This window comes from Pezoporus occidentalis, unplaced genomic scaffold (assembly GCF_034315485.1).
Source record: "Pezoporus occidentalis ecotype Australia unplaced genomic scaffold, CSIRO_AGI_Poc_V1 ctg2, whole genome shotgun sequence".
Taxonomy (NCBI): domain Eukaryota; kingdom Metazoa; phylum Chordata; class Aves; order Psittaciformes; family Psittacidae; genus Pezoporus; species Pezoporus occidentalis.
Genome location: NW_026913855.1, coordinates 16,249,673 through 16,269,452, shown reverse-complemented (window position 1 = coordinate 16,269,452; position 19,780 = coordinate 16,249,673). Strand labels below are relative to the sequence as shown.

Here is a 19,780-nt window from a genome sequence, read left to right as displayed (position 1 = left end):
CTTTAGCCCAACTATGCCTGACTCCAGACTGAGAATCCAAAAGACACTGTTCTCCAACATATGCTCAAAATAATACCCATACAAGGTAAAGTTTTAGTGAAGGCTAAGTGTCCTTCAAACAGCAGCAATGAGTTTTAGCTATATCCATTCTCCATTTCTCCAATTCTCTTATTATGTATTACCTTATATGCATCAAGTATTATTTGAGGATTTAGTAATGGAGTGCACAAATGCAGGCCCTGTGGAATGAGGTATTATGACAAATCCTTCCAAATTCACAAGGAATGTTACTGCAAGTGGCACATAAGAAGTTATTCTTCCCAATTCTTTACTTAAATCATGTAAGATTATCAAAAGAACTATTCAAGCACTTTGTTCCTGACATGAACAGAGTCTCAGATTTACAAGACTTACAGACACAGTGTTATCATTAACGGTAATGTTTCTCCATACCCAAGCTGTGTCCATTCTTTGTGTAGAAGCAGGTATTATTGATAAGGTTGACACAACAACCAATGACATCACCCGTAGTGAACGTTGGGCCATAGGGTTGTCCAGTTCCAGAGGAACAGAATGAATGTCCATCATCTCCATGGTAACCATATGAATGTTTATCCCAACCTAGAGAACAAAGCATTTGCAATTTTATTAATTTCCTTTATTGTGAAATAATGGAAAGACTATGTTAATACAGTTAATTACTATGCTCAGCTTTCTGCTTTCTAAGATTTCTTATCTTAAAAATCTATTTAATTTTTTAAAAAATTACAACTTCTATCAAAATGGCTGAAAAGGCAATTCCATTTGTAGTAGGTAACAGGTAATGCAAATTCAGATTACACATTTTTCTCTTTCACAAAATTGGCAACATCAAAAATATAATCAGCTACAACGTGGAAATATGAAAAGCTATATGCAGATCTGACATGTCCCAGTAAAACAGTGAAGATTATTCTGTTCTCCCTTTCATCTTGCAGAACTATTGCTACCATATGTCATAATCAAATTCTTCCTGGCTAAAATCCAAACATGCATCTCTGGGGAATCACATTTCTACTCCTTATCATTCTGAATGACTATTCAGCAGCAAGCAGTCTCTGCATAATAGCAGAATCTCCAGACTGTAGTGTCAACTAAGCTTTGCTGCCCTGAAAATTAAAAGGAAAAAAAAAAATTATCAATACAGGTTAAAGTCACAACCAGCAAGCAAATCATTATGTATGCAAATATGGTGGTAATATTGCAGGTGAAGAAGCTGCAGAACCAGTTAAGAAGCTTCATATTGTCACACTACTCAGTGAAATTCACAACAAGCAATTTTAGTCTGAGCTCATTTGAAAATACCTGTCCACACTCTCTGCAATTCTAAACAAGAACAATACTAAACAAGAACACATAGAAAAGGAAAAAATTTTAAGGCACCATATAATCTTCCTAACAGGTCTATTAAATGCCTATTCAAAATAATATAAAGCATGATCTTTAACACAAATCACCAAATTTCATAAACATACACGCACACCTTCTGGCTATAAGAAGTTATCCTGACAACTCATTTTTAATGATTAAAAGGTTGCAGGTTAACTCTTCTATCAAGCTTCTGCCTAACAGGTTAATTTGGAAGTCGTTTCCATATTAGGCCCTTAATCTGTATGTAGCTTCAGCAGGCACCACAGTAAGCATCTCTCAGTAAATTAAGTACCCCAAATTACTGCAGTTACATTGATTAGCAGTATCTCTGGTAATTACTTGCAATACATCCTAAATCATACTCAAAATAAGTTCATGTCACAAACTAGCAATTCATCCCCCCTTAACTGGGCTCACAGTGTAACTACTGTCATCATAAGGATCTTCACCAGAAAATCTGGGTGAGAAAGTAACAATGCATAAGAAAGAGAATACAGATACTCTGAGGTTAATTTAACATGATTTTATACTTGGCTAACAGGAAAAAAATAAAAACAAAAATCAGTTGGTGCTTTGTTTTTTTGTTTATTTAGGTTGGGGGTTGGCTGGTTGTCTTACACATTTGAAGATGGACTGAAAAAAAAGCATATACACACAGCTTCTGTAAATGCTATACAGAGGTACTGCAGACAGCTGTTAACAAGACAGCATCACTGACCGTGCAAGTCAGTGTTTAAAATTTGTCTGCTAAAAAGTATCTGCATAATGTTATAAATACATTATTATATAATGTTATAAACTAACACAGAATTGTGGGAAATAGTACAGGAGCAAACATACAGTAAAAGCTAAACTTTATTTTAGCTGCAAGCTGTACGTAATTCAGATGACAGATACAACAGAGATGTTATGCTACACTACTGCTTACCAGAACCTTCCTATCAAAGTCAAGCATATTTAAAATTAACCAACATAAGTAACTTATGTAATGAAAACTGGAACATACCTGGTAGTCTGTTCATATTCACACCCTGTGCTGACAGCCCAATTCCCATGTAACTGGAAAAATGAAAGAACAAAAGAAATGCATCTCTTTCTTACAAGACTACGTGTATATATATTGGGATATTGCTAAGAAACACTGTGCTGATTAGTTATATACCAATAAAGCTGCTGAGGGGTCATTTCATATGCTGAGTGGCATAACAGCAAGGAAAGTGAAAAGTAATTCCTAGTATATATGGTTTGACACAGAGAGATTCTGTCCTTGCAGGAAGCAATGAAAACTTCCTTCTCTTTTACGCATCTTGGGTTATCAATGGAGAATACTGATATTAGCCATAAACTACGAACAAAAACATCAAAGCCCATGCCTTATTTTGAAAGTAGGGATAAAGCCATACACATATAATTTACAAAATACATGCAGACCTGCATTATTTCTGCACCAAAATGCACCCTTAGCATAGCACTTACAAAAAGATCACACTAAACCATTAAAGCCCTGGATCATAGAGCAGAATGCCGTCTAGAGACATTTTCCAGCAATGTTACTTAACATTTACTTAACTGTTGGGAATCTGTTGAAGAGCTAACAAGGGACAGTATTTTACTGTACTTACCCATAATCTTAAATCTAAACAAGTTACAGCTAGGTCAATGAAGTCCAAAAGTCAGCCTTACAAAAGGTAGTTTTAATAAAGTCATATCCAGCATAATTGTTGTCAATTTGATAGCAAGTACTGGAAAGGTTAAAAAAAAAAAAAAAATCATCTCCCCACCTCAAAATCACACTATTTGAAGTTAGTAGAAACAATTTTGCTTCTGTTTCATAAACAAAAGTAATTTCATGATCAGGAAGACAAGAACTCAAAAAGAGAAACAGCATAATGCTTTAAGGCTTTCACCGCCCCCCCCCCCCCCCGCACAACTTAAACCAACCCCCATGAGACTAAAGCAAGCATGTAAAAATCACCTAATATTTCCTAGTTTATCAAAACATTAAAATTACTGACACTAGTTCAAAATAGTTACCATAAATCTGTCATTAAATAATAAACTGTATATATATTAAAAAAATAATCACCCATGCCAGCTGGAAAATAGTTGAAGAAATAGACCTTTGTATTCCCATCTCTTATAATGCAATTTTTAAGCAACTATTCTTCGAAGAAGTACTGGTTAATCTGCTATTTTAAACAAATTTCGCATAGAACGAAACTGAGCAGCAAATCTCAGAAGCCATATGCTTAACTGTGTACTGGACTTTCTGCTCTATTGATCACTCCTAACAATTACCTTACCTGCTTCTGTGTTTGATATTTACAAAGCCCTCCTCTGATAATTCCTAATGTATAATACAATCTTCCTTTCCCTTCACCATACCAGCATGAAATGGAACCTTGGAACCATATAGCAGATACTATACATATCTGGCAATATAAAGTGTCTCATTTAGAGATACTGAAAAGCTGAAGCAAAGGGGCAACAAAAGGATTAGTCTTTGCTGCTTTGCTACATTACTGCTGCTGCCACCACTGCAGCAGCAGATTCAACAAAACAATTATAAATGAAAGCAACAAGTGAATAACCCTTGATTTTGTCTTTAATAATGGCAGAATTGTTCTTAGCATTGTCTGAAGTTTGATGCATGAAGGATTCTCATGTAAAGACAGAAAGTCTCCTGTTAAGGATAATTTATTAAAGAAAGTAATTTTCTAAAATAATTCAGGGAAGTTGAACTCCAAAACCTGCAAAAAGCCTTCCAATGGCAGTCATATAAAGAAACCACCTTTATCCAAAAGAGTTAACTATTTCATTTCAGTATTCTTACAGAAACAAGATTAAGGTTATACAAAAAATGTAAAATGCTAGATAGAAAATCATCATTTAGGTAACATTTTGGTAGCACTTGTTTTTTCTCTCCCAGATATATCTTCTGAGCCTCCTCTTCAACTCAGTAACAACTGTAAACACAGACCCACTGTATTTAATACAGCTGGGAACAAGGAGACTTGGACTTCATAGAAACTCAAGTAAAATTAGATTAAAACATTTCAAATAATTAACACATTTACTATAGACATCTTTCAAAAGGAAAAAGGAATGCCTACAATTCATGGTTTGGAAGCGAGTGAAATTAAAGGCTCACCAGTTAAGCTAATTTATTGTTTGTTATAGCTGAGGGATAGCAAATCTCACGTTCAACTAGATACAGTATGCTAGAAACTGAGGGGGGAACAGTATTATGACAGATAGACTTTAGATGCTCTAAAATTCGTAACAGCAGTTGTATTTATGCCAAACCACTACATTTAAGGGTTTGGGGTTTTTTTCCCTTTTCCTGGCACCTGTAAGCTCAACAGTCATTGCCTGCAAAAAGACTTGCTTCAGTGGGAGGAATCACATAAACTGTCCTTCTGTTTGCTACCTTAAAGTTCATGTATCATGTGTCTAGGAATCAGAGCAGTGTCAGAGCCATGCATTTAACTTTTCCTCCCTTAGTCCATGATAAAAAAAACATTCATGCTAGTAACCAGGTGAAATGCAGGCCCACACTGTTCTGTCAGTTCACGATGTACTTCCTGCTGTCCTGTCACATGAATGGGTTTGGTCTAGGAGGTAGCAACAGGCAGGAAGAACAGGTCCACACAGACTATGTCATGCTGGAACAGCAGCCCTGGGGAAAGAGAGGTGTCAACACTAGGAAGCAGCACACTCCTGGTGCTGCACCATCCTAAACTGGAATGACACAGTGTGGTTTCAAAGATCAGAGAGGGTGAATAATGGTGTGGTTCTGATGTTGCCTCCCCCATCACTTCCTTCTGTACCTGTAGAAGGTGCCTACAACTCAGCTCCCCACCCATAAACAGCCCTGGATGCTGTGTAGGACAATCACCTATTTAGGCAAATGGAAAGAAGTGGCTTGGGACCCTTTATATTAAGAAGCCTATCTCCCTGAGCATTTTGGTCCCACCAGTTGCTACTCATCAATTTATTGAAGTGCCCAAGTCTTATAGGAGCTCAGAAAATTAAAAACAACATGTAAAACCACCAATGGAATTCATAAAATCAACTTAAGAGAAACTGAAGAGACTGTGGCTGAAAACCATTAGAGAGTGCAGCTACACTGGTCTTAGGACCAAGAAAGCAAAAGCACCTGATATACTCTTGATTATTCATTTCAAATTGTATTTATTCTTATTCCAGTTCATTAAAGATATAGATCACCATTTTAGTGTGTTAGCACATCTTCCAGTTTACATTTCACAACCTCAAGTCATATAGAAATTTTTAGGTATGCTGTGAAACTACAGAGTTTAAAAATTGCTGAAGATTAACACTGCCACAAAGCAAAAGAAATGTCAATGTCAAAAATACGGGCACTGTGATACTTATTTTTTCCCCACTAACACAGACACAAAAGCCTAGGCAGTGAAATGTGTAAGAAGCAGCTGAAGCTAAAGTATCTATTTGGATGTCTGAATAGACTAAGTGTGAGGAAAACAAACCCAAACAGAACCAAATAAAAGGAAAAAGTAGCAGTAAGAGATGATACAAAACTAAACCACTAAATCATAAGGAAAAATACCCCAGCAGTTCATAAAAGATACACAATTCTGATTTTTATTTGAAACTGTTCCATTAGATCTTCCAGCTACTCCACTGAAAGTCTACAGAAGATCCTTCAATATGGAGGTTGATAATAATCAGAATTCAGGTTAATTATATCCGATCCCACCCATTCCATCGAGAGTAATACAGAATCTCAAAAACTATACCAAACCACAGGTGCCTCAGAAAGCTTACCAGTGGTTAAAGATAAAATTAAGTATTAAATAACCATTTATCGAGTTAAAAGACAAAAAAACCCAACAAATTAAAAAAAAACACAAAACTGAAACAAAAACAAAAAAAAAACCTCTAACAAATATTCTATACTGTATTTGTAAAGACAAGTAAAAATGACTTAACAAATCTTTCAAGCAATGAAGAAAAAAAGGTAATAGCCTCCCTACTATAAAGATTTCATAAGCAACCTACCTGCAAAGGGTCAAATTCCTTCTGACTCACTGAGCCTACATGTTCTACAAACGACAGTATAACCTGAAGAACTGCTATATCAAAATCCAAGCTCTTTTGATGACGATAAAGAAAGTAAATAATCAACCTGGTATCTTATCACCCACATGCTACCCATTTAAAGAAAGCAACTTCAACCATATGGTGTTAAAACCTAAGTTACTGTAATATCTGTAAGGAGCCTAAGTCCAAGCACCAACACATGTTTACACCCATAAATAAGGCCACTGAAAACATCCTAATGTTTCAAATGTACTGACTACTAAGAAAAGCAGGATTAACGCTGAAATTAAAAAAAATGTAGGCTATACAACAGGTGCAGTTTTACTTTCACGTTTGTATCTTAGAAAAGTGTACAAGTAGAAAAGACTGCAACATCTGTAGGAATTTTGACACGAAATGATTTTCCAAATGGCTTGCACAACTGACTTGCAAGGGCAGAGGAAGTCTGAAAAATTCTCTTACACTGTCTTCACTGACTCTATAAGGTCAGAAACACAGTACTCTAAAAAGCTATCTGAATTTCATTTTTAATATAGTTACTCCACATTAAAATTTTGTAGCAATATGCTAATCCAAGATCCTTATTGTCTGCACAATCATAATAAGAAATGAGCTGGTAAATTTATCTCTATTTTAATGTTTCAAAATATGCCACAGACAGTTTGAGTCTTTCATTTCAAACTGAAAACAAGTTTAATTTTATGGAATGTTTCCAAGGAAACAGTATTTTGAACACGATAAACCCAGGTTTCAGATTATTCCAGTTCTACACAGAGAGGAGAAAAAAAAAAGAAGTCAGGCAGTCATCGTGCACAGTGCTCAAAACCATTACCCCTGTAATGTTTTGCTTGTGATTCCTGTAATGTTCCTAGAATGATTCTCATTTCCTGACACCCCTCACTTTCTGAGATTGCATAATTTCACCTTATGAGACTTCTCCCTAAAGCACTTTTTGGTGACCACACTGTCAGAGAAGAATTAACTGCACAGAAAATAACGTAAGTCTGGGCTGCAGTAAGATTATCATCTATACACTATTTCTATGTGAACGAACCTCATAAGAAAGAAATAACTTCACATTCTGCAAGAAGCAGGGACTGAGAAATGAAATACATTCTCTTGACTTTCTTTTTACATTAAAAATCTTCAGTTTTAGAAAACATCAATGAAGAAATAAAACTTTCTTGTTCCAGTTCCATGTATTTCTAACCAGTTAAACACAAACCTCAAATAATCCTCTAACACACGCAGCTGCTGTTCATTTCTGTCAAGTGTCTGGTCTTGTACACTCAGGTAAAAAATGAATTACTGCTACAGTTTAAGAAAAGACACTTGCTGATTCATGATCCAATCTCTTCTTGCAGCTGCTGCAATTCAAATGAAGACACTAATGCAAGAAAGCTACTTCAGACTTCATCAGATTCTACTCTATACACAAGTACTCTGCTTATAATGCTGCAAGACATATATTAACACAGACTGAGTGAAGTTTGCATGTTGTAACAAATGCCTGTGATTATAAGGACATATCAATGATACGATGTGAAGACATAACTATAAAAAAAGCTCTTAAGACTGCACAAAATTTTTACATTAGTAGTGTACAAAAATACAATCAAAACAGCAGCTATATTTTATTTTATTGTTTTATGCTTGCGTTGTGAACAAGAAAATGGGTATACTGGATGCTAAAGGAAAGGCCAACTTACTGCGTAATCAAAGTATGGTTTCTGTTTAAACAGTTACACATACATGCTCTAAAAGACAACAAAGCATTTGTATTTCACAAACATCACTCAAACACACTGAAACACCTCAGGCTAGACCATAGGTACAGGTATAATGAAAACTCAAACTTAATTCTCACCGTATTTTTGTTTTGGGTAATTCTTCCTTCTTTCTTTCTTCACTCACTTAACATACACAACATGTACTACAAGATACTGCCAGAACAACAGATGACTGAATGGCTAGTGTTAAAAACCAGTTATAATCTAGCCATAATCTAAAGCCTTATTAACACTGCTTTACCAAAAAGCATACCGATTACTTTATGTGAGTTTCTATAGTAACATTTTATTTTAATGCAGAACATTTAGCAGAATTTGTACATGCAATATGAAGTATACCCATGAAGATCTGAATTGGTACAACCACACCACAGACTAACCAACGATGCTTACAGAAGTGTAAGCTGAGTGCTATCTGCTAAAAGACTAAAGCTTTTCTAAACCTAGTTTTCATTTTTTCTTTAGATTGCTTACAATTTCCAATTCTTGTTTTCGTTCTTCATTGGGAAAAAAAAGAAGCACATCTGCTTAGAAGATTTTGCATTTTAACAATACAACTTCCTCGATTCTTGTGAAAGCACTGAAGACTGTCCAGATATACATGGCATTACTGTCATTTGCCCATTGCTAGTAATTGTGTTGATAAAGCAATGAGTAAGAGAAAGAACAGAAAGAAATTCAAGACAATGAGGTTAAAGGCATTTCCCCAAAAAGCTGTTTTTCCTGGGGAAAAAAAAAAAAAAACCCACAGATAAAAGGTCTCTCCTGGTGAAAGATTTAAAAAAAAACAAACCAACCAAACAAAAAAAAAACCAAAAGGCTGTATTTAAACTAAAATAAAGTTGGCATAATCTGGTACTCTGACCAGAAGTAGCATTCCCACTCTCCAGATGCTCATTTCCGCTCCCTTCTCTTTTGCTGCCATAGCTATTCAGGAAGTGATACAAACAGCCATACTGGGGAATGAACCCAGCTGAAAACAAACACTTCAAATAAACTTTTGAAGAATGAGCTACCCATCTGGTTTACCATAAAGCTGACACAGTCACAAAATGGGACACGAGTTGTGAACCCAGTGAGCGTTCAGAGGCTGTTTCTTCTCATGGCCAAATCACCAAGTCTTCAAACTATGGTTTAGAGTAAGAACTGCAAACATTCAAAAAACATTGACCTGACTGGAAACGAAGAGATTCACTACAAAACCAACAAGCCTAAGACTGAAATTCATGTAGAAATGAATGATCATTCAGTAAATCATACACACATAAGCTATTGATAATATAAAATAATGAAAAGTAGTTTGCTTCTGAAAGCCAGGCAGACAGTGGTTACCCTCAGGACAGCCCCTTGGAGATCGGAACCACAGTACGTTTATACCTAGTGTGAAATGCTAGAGCGCAACCTAAGGTTACAGCAAAGCTCACAGAATCTCAACTGAGAGAGACTATAGACAACTCTTCACCATTAATGAAGGATGCCCATAGGAGCAACATAAAGCCACAGGACTTATAGTACATACAAACTATGACAGTACCATGCAAGCATCTTTAGCTGTGTGAAAGAGAGAAATGTTAACTGGTATCTGAAATAAAATATTAGCTGTGGGGCTGTAGGCAGATGCATTACCTCTTTATAGAGAGCCAGAGGACCCAAACGTGTAAAAGAGTAGCAAAACTGAACTCGGTAAAAAGCAGCATGAGAAAACTGAAATCCAGATTTCAGAAAGACTTGAAAAGAGAATGGCCACCATGGTGGTAATTTTTGGAAAGTGAAGGGGCAGTACAGTATTATGGCAGATTTAGAGACTAAGGCTTGTATCTTCAAATCACAAGAACCATATGACTTGGCAGACCCTTGTTCATTCCCATTCTGAGACTGACGATGTAGTTTAATTTAGCTGCTATTCTAGAAATTCAGATGAAACTAAACATAAGAGTTGTGTGCAAAAGGCAATGCCATATCTATCTCACTCCCTTGAGTACCGTATCAAGAAATTACAGAACAAAAACTACATTATGTTAATTCTAGTTCTCTGACAGATCAATCACAACTGAGGGCTAAGAGCTTCCAAAAGTTTAATTTAAAGCTAAGACTATGTTTAGCTACCCCAACTACATCAAAATTCTTGACAGTACTTGCTGCAATACTTTGCATTAACTGACACACATGTATGTGTTTACGTTTACATTAACTGGAGATTTCAATAGGGATGCAGATTATCATTTCTTGCAGTTAATACTCTTTTTCCTACCATGCATTCTAATCATCAACTTAGTACTGTTCCCCATACTTACACCCATTACTCATCTACTGTCACCACCTCCAATCGTTCACATCACTGTCCACAATGTTCTACATGAAGCCAAACAAAACAAAGCAAAAGAGAGTGTAAAAGAAGAATGTAAACAGAGGTCCTCAGACTGAAAAAGGAGACATAAAATCCAGGAAGAAAACTGAAGAACAACAGAAAATATTTACAGAGCAACATGACAGCCGCTTAGCACTTTTAACAAGAGATTAAAAATATTTAAGATAATTATTACACTTCTCTGTACTGCAGAAGCACATTAAAAAAAAAAAAAAAAAATCACAGGACTCTTCATGCCAAACACTGTACAAATATCAAGACGGTTTTTGTTTGAATGATATTTCCACCTTATTACTTTTCCTAACCTTACTTCTCACTTCCCTTTTAGTAATCATCAGTTGCTGCATGGCCCTAACACTCCCCACTGCAGTACCAAAAAAGCAACTTCATTCTTTATCTGCTCTGCAATGCCAACCTCCACACCCATTTCTTACTTCCTAGTAAGCCTGCTTTCATACTTTATTGTGTCCATAATGCCTAGAAGCTGACCATCATGAATATCTGTGAAATTAATGTTATTATTCACTTTCAAATTCCTACTCAACTTGTAACTCTCAAATATGTAAAGAATTAAATGACCTAGGTCATCAGTGTGACAAAACCAATACTGTTGTTGCCTACAGAGAGCTACAAGAAGCCATACAGAAAGCCACGTCATATCCATGCCCTATACTAAAAAGAGCTGTGCTACTTCAGGAGGAGAACAATCTTTGTGATTGCCCAGCAACTCTGATGCACACAAGACTATATTCCAGGAGCAGTGCCATCAAGTACTACAGTAGCACAAAAACCTAGATTTCCTAGACTAGCTTTTTTTGTAAAGGTTTTTAGAAAACGATTTTGATGATTTGAGGCAACCCATGATAAGCAGAGCACACAAGCAAGAATGCTGTTAGACTTGCCCATACAACATAGTACATGGACTAAATACTTTAAGCTGCATTTATTAAAAAAAAATAAGCTGTAAAGGCTATTACCAAAGGTAACTCAAACACCATTAAATTATTCACTGACGTTTATGGAAGTTGAAAGTCATACTTCAGCTTGCAGACAGATACTTTAGTTGCCTTGGGTAGTCTAGGGTTTATTTTATGCAGTACTATAAAATACAGCTGTAGTGCTTCAACAGCTATGCTCAGGCCTTGATGCTTTTGCAACATTAAGGTATTTGAACTAACTGACCCTATTAGTTACATGCTGGTCTTCTACAGATCTGGTCTTCCTGACCTCTGTTCCCATTACCAGATACAAAGTAAAGAACAAAAAAAAAAAAAAAAAAAAAAGGTACTAATAAACCCTGTTAGGCACAAACTGGTTTCTGTAGACCTACCTCTATTTCTCTGCATTTAATTCCCCAGTTTACTTTAATTACAGGCTAATTTAGTAGTTTGAATGCAATGTAACACTGAACCCTAAGAGATTCACAAAGACCTCCTGGACATGAAAAAAGGGCCTAAAGATAGACATACTACATCCGGTGAGGCTCCTCTCTTGTATCAGTCTCCTGCTCTGTATCAGTCAAGCTAGAGCTGGCTTTGGCTCTGTGCACAGTATTCCCCATAGTATCCATATCCATACTATATTGTATGATGAAAAAAATTAACATCTCAGCTCATCATGCAGCTAGCATTTCACTAAATGCCCCTGAAAAAAGGTCACAAGACTGAAGCAAGGAAACACAGTATGTGTTGTCATGAACCCAAAAAAGCACCTCTCAGTTTCTCTTAAGCAATCTCAGCAGGCAACTTCACAAGGCTCAGCCATGTACATCTCACAAATAACCACTTAAAAAACAAATTCTACTTCTGTAGGATTATCCCGAGTGGCCTAGTGAGTCAGAAATTACCAAAATGCAACAGAAAGAGGTCAAAAGTGAAGTGTTAGAAGAGTTAAATAAAATGACATTCCCACACATGGACACTTCAAAATCTATCACTTCAAAAAACCATCTTCCAAACTAAGCAGGCAGAAATACATTTCAAGATGAGATACATGCATCACTAGTAAATCACAGTAAGAACCTCTCCTTAACTGAGAGCAGCAGGGCAATTTAAGAAATATAAAAATAAAAAGTTTAATGAATAATAAAAAAAAAACAACACAAAAGGTGTTCCTAAAACTCACAGACATTAGTGTTTCAAGTCATGTTTTGCTATTATCTCAATTGAATAATAATCAGGTCTTCATAGTGTGACAAATGCAACTACAGACATAAGTTTTTCCATAGCAAAGAAATTTCCCAGAGATAACTTATGGGAACACAAGTAGTAACAAACTCATAAATGCCCCTACAAATCAGCAGCAGTACTAAAAGGCTATTTTTTTCAAAAGATTCATAATTCAGATGGATTCTGGGAAGCAGCAGCTGCACTCACTCATTAACTCTTTCCATAAGGTGACAAATTCCCAAGCACCTATTCAGAACACTCCCATTTGTTCTTATGACTGTTCATCAACAAGCAGCCTTAAGAATAACTTTCCATTTTCAAACTGATATGACATCCACAGAAAGACTGCACTGCTGCGATCAGACAGTCTGCTGCACACTTCCTAAAATTACATTAAAGTCTGTGAAGTCGCATAGCCAAAACCCAACCTTTAAAAGGTAAAGAGGGTCAAACTATGGCCTTTCAAACCCTAAATTCTCTATCAAGAGAAAACAAGAAGATGCCATTACTTATTGTGTACACTGATTTGTGGACACAAAATACCACAATCAACTCTTTTAAAACAACCAAGTATCAGAGAACAACTTCTCATGAGTGAGGAAATAAGCTATATAAAAAGCAGTTAAATATGAAAATAAGTTTTGATACAAAAGATATCTGTCAACTGAAAAAAAAGATGCGAGACAGTATTTCAAGTAGGAATTAATAATACACTCAGTGCTTACCCATCTCTTCCCTTACTGACAATTTTAACTTCAAAATAGTATATGCCACACGCTGCAGGTATAGGATGTGTAGCTCGAACAGAAGCAGCATCTTTTGGAGTTTTTCCATGACCTGAAAAACAATTGTATTCAAAACACAACAAAAAATATTTTAGATAATTGCAGCAGATGACCCAAAGGTATACATACCAACTATTCAAAATAGAAGGCTTATGTAATTGAGCAAACAATACACAATATTCTAATCAACCTCATTTTTATGCTATTTTCTTCCAACATTAGGTTTTCATTGTAGGCACCTGCACTGTAACTTAAGCATGCTATGAGAAGTTCTGGATATACTCATCTAAAAGGTTTTACAATTATTTGAAGGGAAACAAGAAAAAAAGTTTAACCATAATAAGCAATGTAACTGGCAAAAGCCCACTTAGGTTTGAAAGAAATGTATACTTTCTCAAATGCACACAGCTTACTCATTTTATAGACTGAAACATGATGTAACAGCTTAATCTAATGCCCAGTGCTTCTGAATATTCAAGTTAAAATACTTTAATTCTGAATGCCCTTCAGAATAAACATCACTATATAGAATGTACAACTCATAATTTAAAACATTTCCATGTTTTTACTGCTATTTGAGGACAGCATGAGGTGTTACAGACTGCAACTGAGCTAATGCAGCTCCTACTCCTGTTTCTCATAAGGCTTACTATGTATCAGCTCTGCCACAAGAAGAATGCCCACCACCAGCTCTCGTCTACTTCAGGGGTTTTCAACCTAAACCCAAGAGCCACTTCCATTCTACTAACACTAACTCTTCTGAACATGTCACCCTCTTCACAGCCCCATTGTTCCGAAGGCAGCTTGGTCAGATGACTTGTTCTAGCAGCAACCTGTTCAAGGAAGCTCAGTGTCTCCCAGGCGCACCAAAATCCCACAATTATTGCATAAACGTTACTCATGGGGTCACAGGACACAGTTAAAAAAAATAAAATAAAATGGAGCAAGGTGAAAAATACACTAAATCCTGGCAAGAGGTATTTCAGTAGGATGGCAACCACGAACAGATGTCATTGCCATAATTAATGGAGATACCATGCCCACACTCCATGTGGATCTGAGGCATGATGAAGAGATGACTGCCTGGAGTGTGCTGTGCAAATCATTCTGGCTGCAAGCACTCCAGCTGTCATCTCCAGTCCAGACAGGGAGGCCTACTGCACCTGCATAGCAATTGTTTTGTGTATGCCAAAAAATTATAACTACACTTCTTCCAGTGGCATTAACACTGGAATTACTGCTCAGGCACAGATTAATCATGTCTCATGTACAGCAAGCCAGGTGACACAGGAAAATGTTGCAGGAAAATGACAGAAAGATAGGCACAGCTGACCTACACTCCTTCACCTCTAGGAACAGAGCCATCTAGTGAAAACGTTGATAAAACAGTAAACAGTTTATCTGCCTGCAGAGCTAGCACTATCTCTCACCAAAAGGCATACAGTCAGCCAAGGAGAACTCTCCACTGTGAATGCATCTGCATCTGAAACTGTTAACACAGCACAAATTCTTCACTCACTGAGATCAAGTTTAACCCACAAAGTTTTTCTGATGTAACCAGTTTACCTTAGTGTATTACTGTCTTTAGCTATCTTACTTTTCTGGGTGCAAATGCACTGCTCACTTCAACATGCTATTACTAAACCATCTTATATAAAGATCCCTCAATCACCTCACAGGTTTTACAATAATAAGCTTCTGCATGTTGTTTTCAGACATCTCATATGAGGAAAAAACAGTAATTTACTCCTCCATACACAAGACAGCATGCATGTTTTATTGTTCACCACTTAAGTTATTTCCTCAGGCTGTGTCAACCAAGGTAATAACAAAGTACATAAGCTTAAAGCTTCCATAGGTTTGCTTGGTTTTCAAGTGTTGGTACCTTACTATTAGCTACTATAAATTAAGATTATCATTCCTAAGCACGCAGCAATCCTTCAGCTAAAAGGCACCCAAAACTTTATGGGCAGAACGTTAAACATCTGAGAGATCCCTTAAATTCAGACAGCACTGATTAAATGATGCACTGGTTAGAGGAAGGGGTGTGGCAAAGGAAGGATACTTTCTTTTTAAATGTTCTTAGGTTTTTACATTAAAATAGGCTGCAAATAAGTTCCCTTGGTTACTCCATGCACTTGACAATCTGTGTAGTTTGAGTCAGTCTCCTTATTTGGGCAAGTCTTCCACAGGGAAGACTAAAGTAGTAGGAACTAGCCAAATATTATTGAAAATGTATATCCATCACCCAGCAGACTTTGTTTTGTGAAATCACAGTCTAAAGTGTTTGGAAACAATGCTGATTTAAGGTATTCTTAGGACCTCTTCCTAAAACAAGCTCCCTTCTCCCACTCCTTCCCTAGTCCAGACAGCTATCTGCAAAGATAAACCATGAACCAGATTGATTAGCTGATCGGGCTTTAAGAAACCTACCAGATTATTTTTTTTTAAGCAGCAGATCAGTTCCCCTATCCACTTCACAACACAGCCACACACAGCTGTCACACCACAAATAAGAGGTCGACCCAGGGGCAGAAGTAACAGGATATCTTACCAGTATTGCCAAACACCTCATGTGGTGAAGCAACATGCTTTGGGAAGTCAGTGCCCAAAACTACTTTCATTCCATTAAACCAGGAGACACCCTAAATTTAGAACTGCTGCTCTTTTAATATAATCTTCTATGAATCCCATTTTACTACTTGAGTATGTTGCTTTTATTTGTAGCTACATACAGTTATTATTTCTAACAGCAAATTCAACGGCATCAAGCACTTAACTACAAATACCTCTAATGTCTCAACATGCTACTTAGGACTTTCAATACTACTGAGCTATGCTGGACTACATGAAGAGTCACAAGGTGTTAGTTATGAGCCAGCTTTAAAATAAGAAAGAGGTTCTTTACAGAGCTGAACTGCAAAATTTCTTACTGAAGTACGTTACAGATGCTACTGTTTAAGTGGACGCTGGGCAAGCTTCTAGAACAGAAGTTACCTGAGAAACTGCCTTCAGCTCAGGATGCCATTTGGCTTAAAATGGCTGGAAACTCAGAGGGGAACACACAGATACACCTCCTTTCTAGATTTTTCTGTAGGGACTCATTTATGGCTGCTGTCACTGATAGGACACTGAGCTGAGTGGCCCATTAACTTGGCATTATATACTGCTGTCATGTTCCCTGCTAACAAGAATCCCCACTTCCCTGCTTGAAAGAAGCAACTTTGACACCCAACTCCAAATTTCTGAATTGGAGGGTCCAAATGCCTGAAGTAGATCATGCGAATGTTACCCTATGTTCCCTATACCAGGGAACATAGTTCTTTCATAGTTGCAAACTACAGTTAAAGTATTTTAAAGAATACTTTTAAAGTATGTACTATTTAACACCAAAATTTGATGATTTTCAGCATTAAAAAGAGAATTCTGCAAACAGATGCACTGGGGCAGAGAAGGGAAAATAGGTGTACAAAGCTCAGACTTTACACTGTAAACCAGATCTCAGGTAAGTTCAATTACCAGAACTGTTTTCAATTGGGCTTTCATTAAAAGTGCTTATCAACCATGAGTTGACCATGATAAAGGAATAAAGCTTTAGATTTTAAGCAGTTATTTACAATGATGATTTTTACTGAAAGTGCCCTTTAGCAAAGTTTACATAAACTGAACTGCAGTTATTTCCAACAGGTGGTTCAATGACTTGTGCTGCCAAAAATAAAATAATCAAGGCCTAACCTGCTGAATTCATTAGGAAAGTCCCACTCAGACAACAGGGTGGAAGGAACCCAAAAACAAAACCATGCACAAATTACTGATTTTACTTCAACTTTTCCCCCAGTCAAGAAAAAAGCAATATATCCCAGAGCTACAAACATGTCCAAAACAAGCATACTGAACTGAATGTACTTCAAGTGTTTTCTGCCAGAAAAAACTGACACCATCCTTGTACCAGTGAATGACAACATTATTACTACTGAATCCTCCTCTGGTTTAGTTATTTCCTTTTCTGTTACAGAAATTGGGATGTACGGTTTGTACTGAAAATAAAACTTTTCTTTTCTTTTTTTTTCTTTTTTTTTTAGTTTGGCACTAGAGGCAGTTCAAAGGCAACTGCATTGTAAATAAATGTCTGGCTAAGATTTCCTGGCCTGTAATACATTAGAAAAAGTTCACACAATAGCAGCTTACTCAAATTGCATAACTTTCCTCAGCTTTTTTTGGACAACTGTCACAAGACTAACTTAAGTGAAGTTACTAGAGGACTTTCCATGGTTTTAGAACTAATGCTTTAGTCTGTTTACCTGTTTCTGTATATAGTTTCCTTCATGGCTACATCTGCATTGAGTCTGTATTTTTATCCCCTTATACTACATAGCATAGATTATTATCTGCTGGAAACTGAACTTGTCTGTCTAGTGGCACATTCGTATTACATGCAGCATTTACGAAATCCATTTTTCCAATGAGATACATGTGTTAATTCTAAATATTTTAGATATGTAGAAAAATGTTAAAAGATGTTTTGCCTTCAGAGCTACATATTTTATGCGGTTAACTCCTTTACATTTAACAAACATTTGTCTGAACCCTTATGCTTATGCTGAACCACCTCCCCACAGCTCAGAGCTGTTAACATTACAATTAAGTGAAGTGACTAACTTTTTTTTTCTGCTACTGTTTTTCATGTTTCCCTTACATAGATATACCATGTACAACAGCCACTAGGACAGCGTTAGCATTTTATCAGCTTACACAGCTAACTGGCACCAACACAAAAATGTACGTCTGCCCAACTAAAAACCAAAACCACCCTTGGGTATAGTCTTTAATGTATATTACAGCATCACTGATGCCAACATACATGTATTTCACATCCAGAGTTTTACAGAGCTTCCTAATCAAGAGTCAGAATTTATAAAAGTATAACAGAATAGCTCACTGTGGAAAGAAATTAGCCTGCTCTGGTAAACAACACAGCAGTCAATGCCACCTTCCCTGAAATCACCTCCCCATGTATGTTTTCCTTTTTTAAGGAATGCTATGATTTTGAGAGATAATACAACAGACCACTGACCCTTGGGTTTTGTTGACACCCAACAAAATTTAAAGAGCTGGTATCCCGATGCTAGATTGTACTCCTTTCTTTAAACCTCCACTGCTTGATTAGTGCCTGGTTTTGTGGAAATTTTGATTTTTACACACTCTCTAGGATGCTTGTAAAAAGCTTCAGGTCCAGAAATGCAGCACACAAAGCATCACAAATGCAATAGAGAGAGACATCTACTGCAGCTCATGTTTCCATACAAGTTGTCCACTGGTATGCAAGCAAATGAAAAAAATCTTCAAAATTACACAGGGAGGACCACCATTCCTGTCACAAACCAGTAAAACAAAAATATCACTGCTCACAACACATCAGCACATTAAAATTATGAAGCTAATTATATGAAAAAAAAATTACTTTGAAAGCTTTTGCTGTGATTGTTGTCCCCCCCCCATTTTTTCAGAGGCAAGTATCCCCAACACATTCAGGGTGGAAGGAAAGCACTGTTACCTCTTTGTACCTTCCATCAGTCTCAGACAGAAGGAAGTTACTCAAGAAAAACCGTTCCATAGTGAAAAATCTACAGAGACACCAGAGAAAGCTTAAGTGCACAACTTCAGAAACACAGTATAGTAAGAATTGCTTTTAATTACTGGCTTCTTTGAACAATCTGTCTTCTCTCCCTTCCCTGAGTATCTTGGTCAAGAATACAACAGCTCTTTATCCATGCTCAATGCCCTGTTCAATTTCCTTTTAATAAAAACATCTACCATTCTTCCACCACTACTCAGATCTAACTTCAGAAGCACTGAAAGTGCCAATATTCCATGATACTTTGAATGCTTTTGATTGTGACTTCTACTTGCAAGTGAATTGTAGAAACAAAATTTTGCAGTGCTAAGCACATTCTTATTTCCCATCTTCCCTTATTCTCCTCATGAACCTCCTCATTTTCTTCACTGTTACTGTATTCTCACGGCTGAAGGATCCAGAAGGGAGAAAAGGCAGCAGATGTTTTAGTGGGTTTTTCTCCCAGTTCTCAGGTAGGAATGCCCCAATACCATCAATTGTGTAGCCTGTTTAGCAACTCCAGGTGCCAGGCTACAAACACATACATGGGGCTGCCCTAA

At 36.7% G+C, this 19,780-nt stretch overlaps 1 protein-coding gene across 6 annotated transcripts in view; it reads right to left on the bottom strand.

The window, feature by feature from the left end:
• RANBP9 (RAN binding protein 9) overlaps positions 1 to 19,780 on the bottom strand; it is a 39,861-nt gene that overhangs the window by 17,240 nt on the left and 2,841 nt on the right. For all 6 annotated transcript variants that reach the window (XM_062617997.1, XM_062617999.1, XM_062618000.1 and 3 more), the window contains exons 2-4: positions 13,547 to 13,658; positions 2,417 to 2,469; positions 454 to 621 (exon numbers count right to left, since the gene is read on the bottom strand). In XM_062617997.1, the coding sequence (XP_062473981.1) occupies positions 454 to 621; positions 2,417 to 2,469; positions 13,547 to 13,658 (333 nt within the window). The remainder of the gene's footprint in view (positions 1 to 453; positions 622 to 2,416; positions 2,470 to 13,546; positions 13,659 to 19,780) is intronic.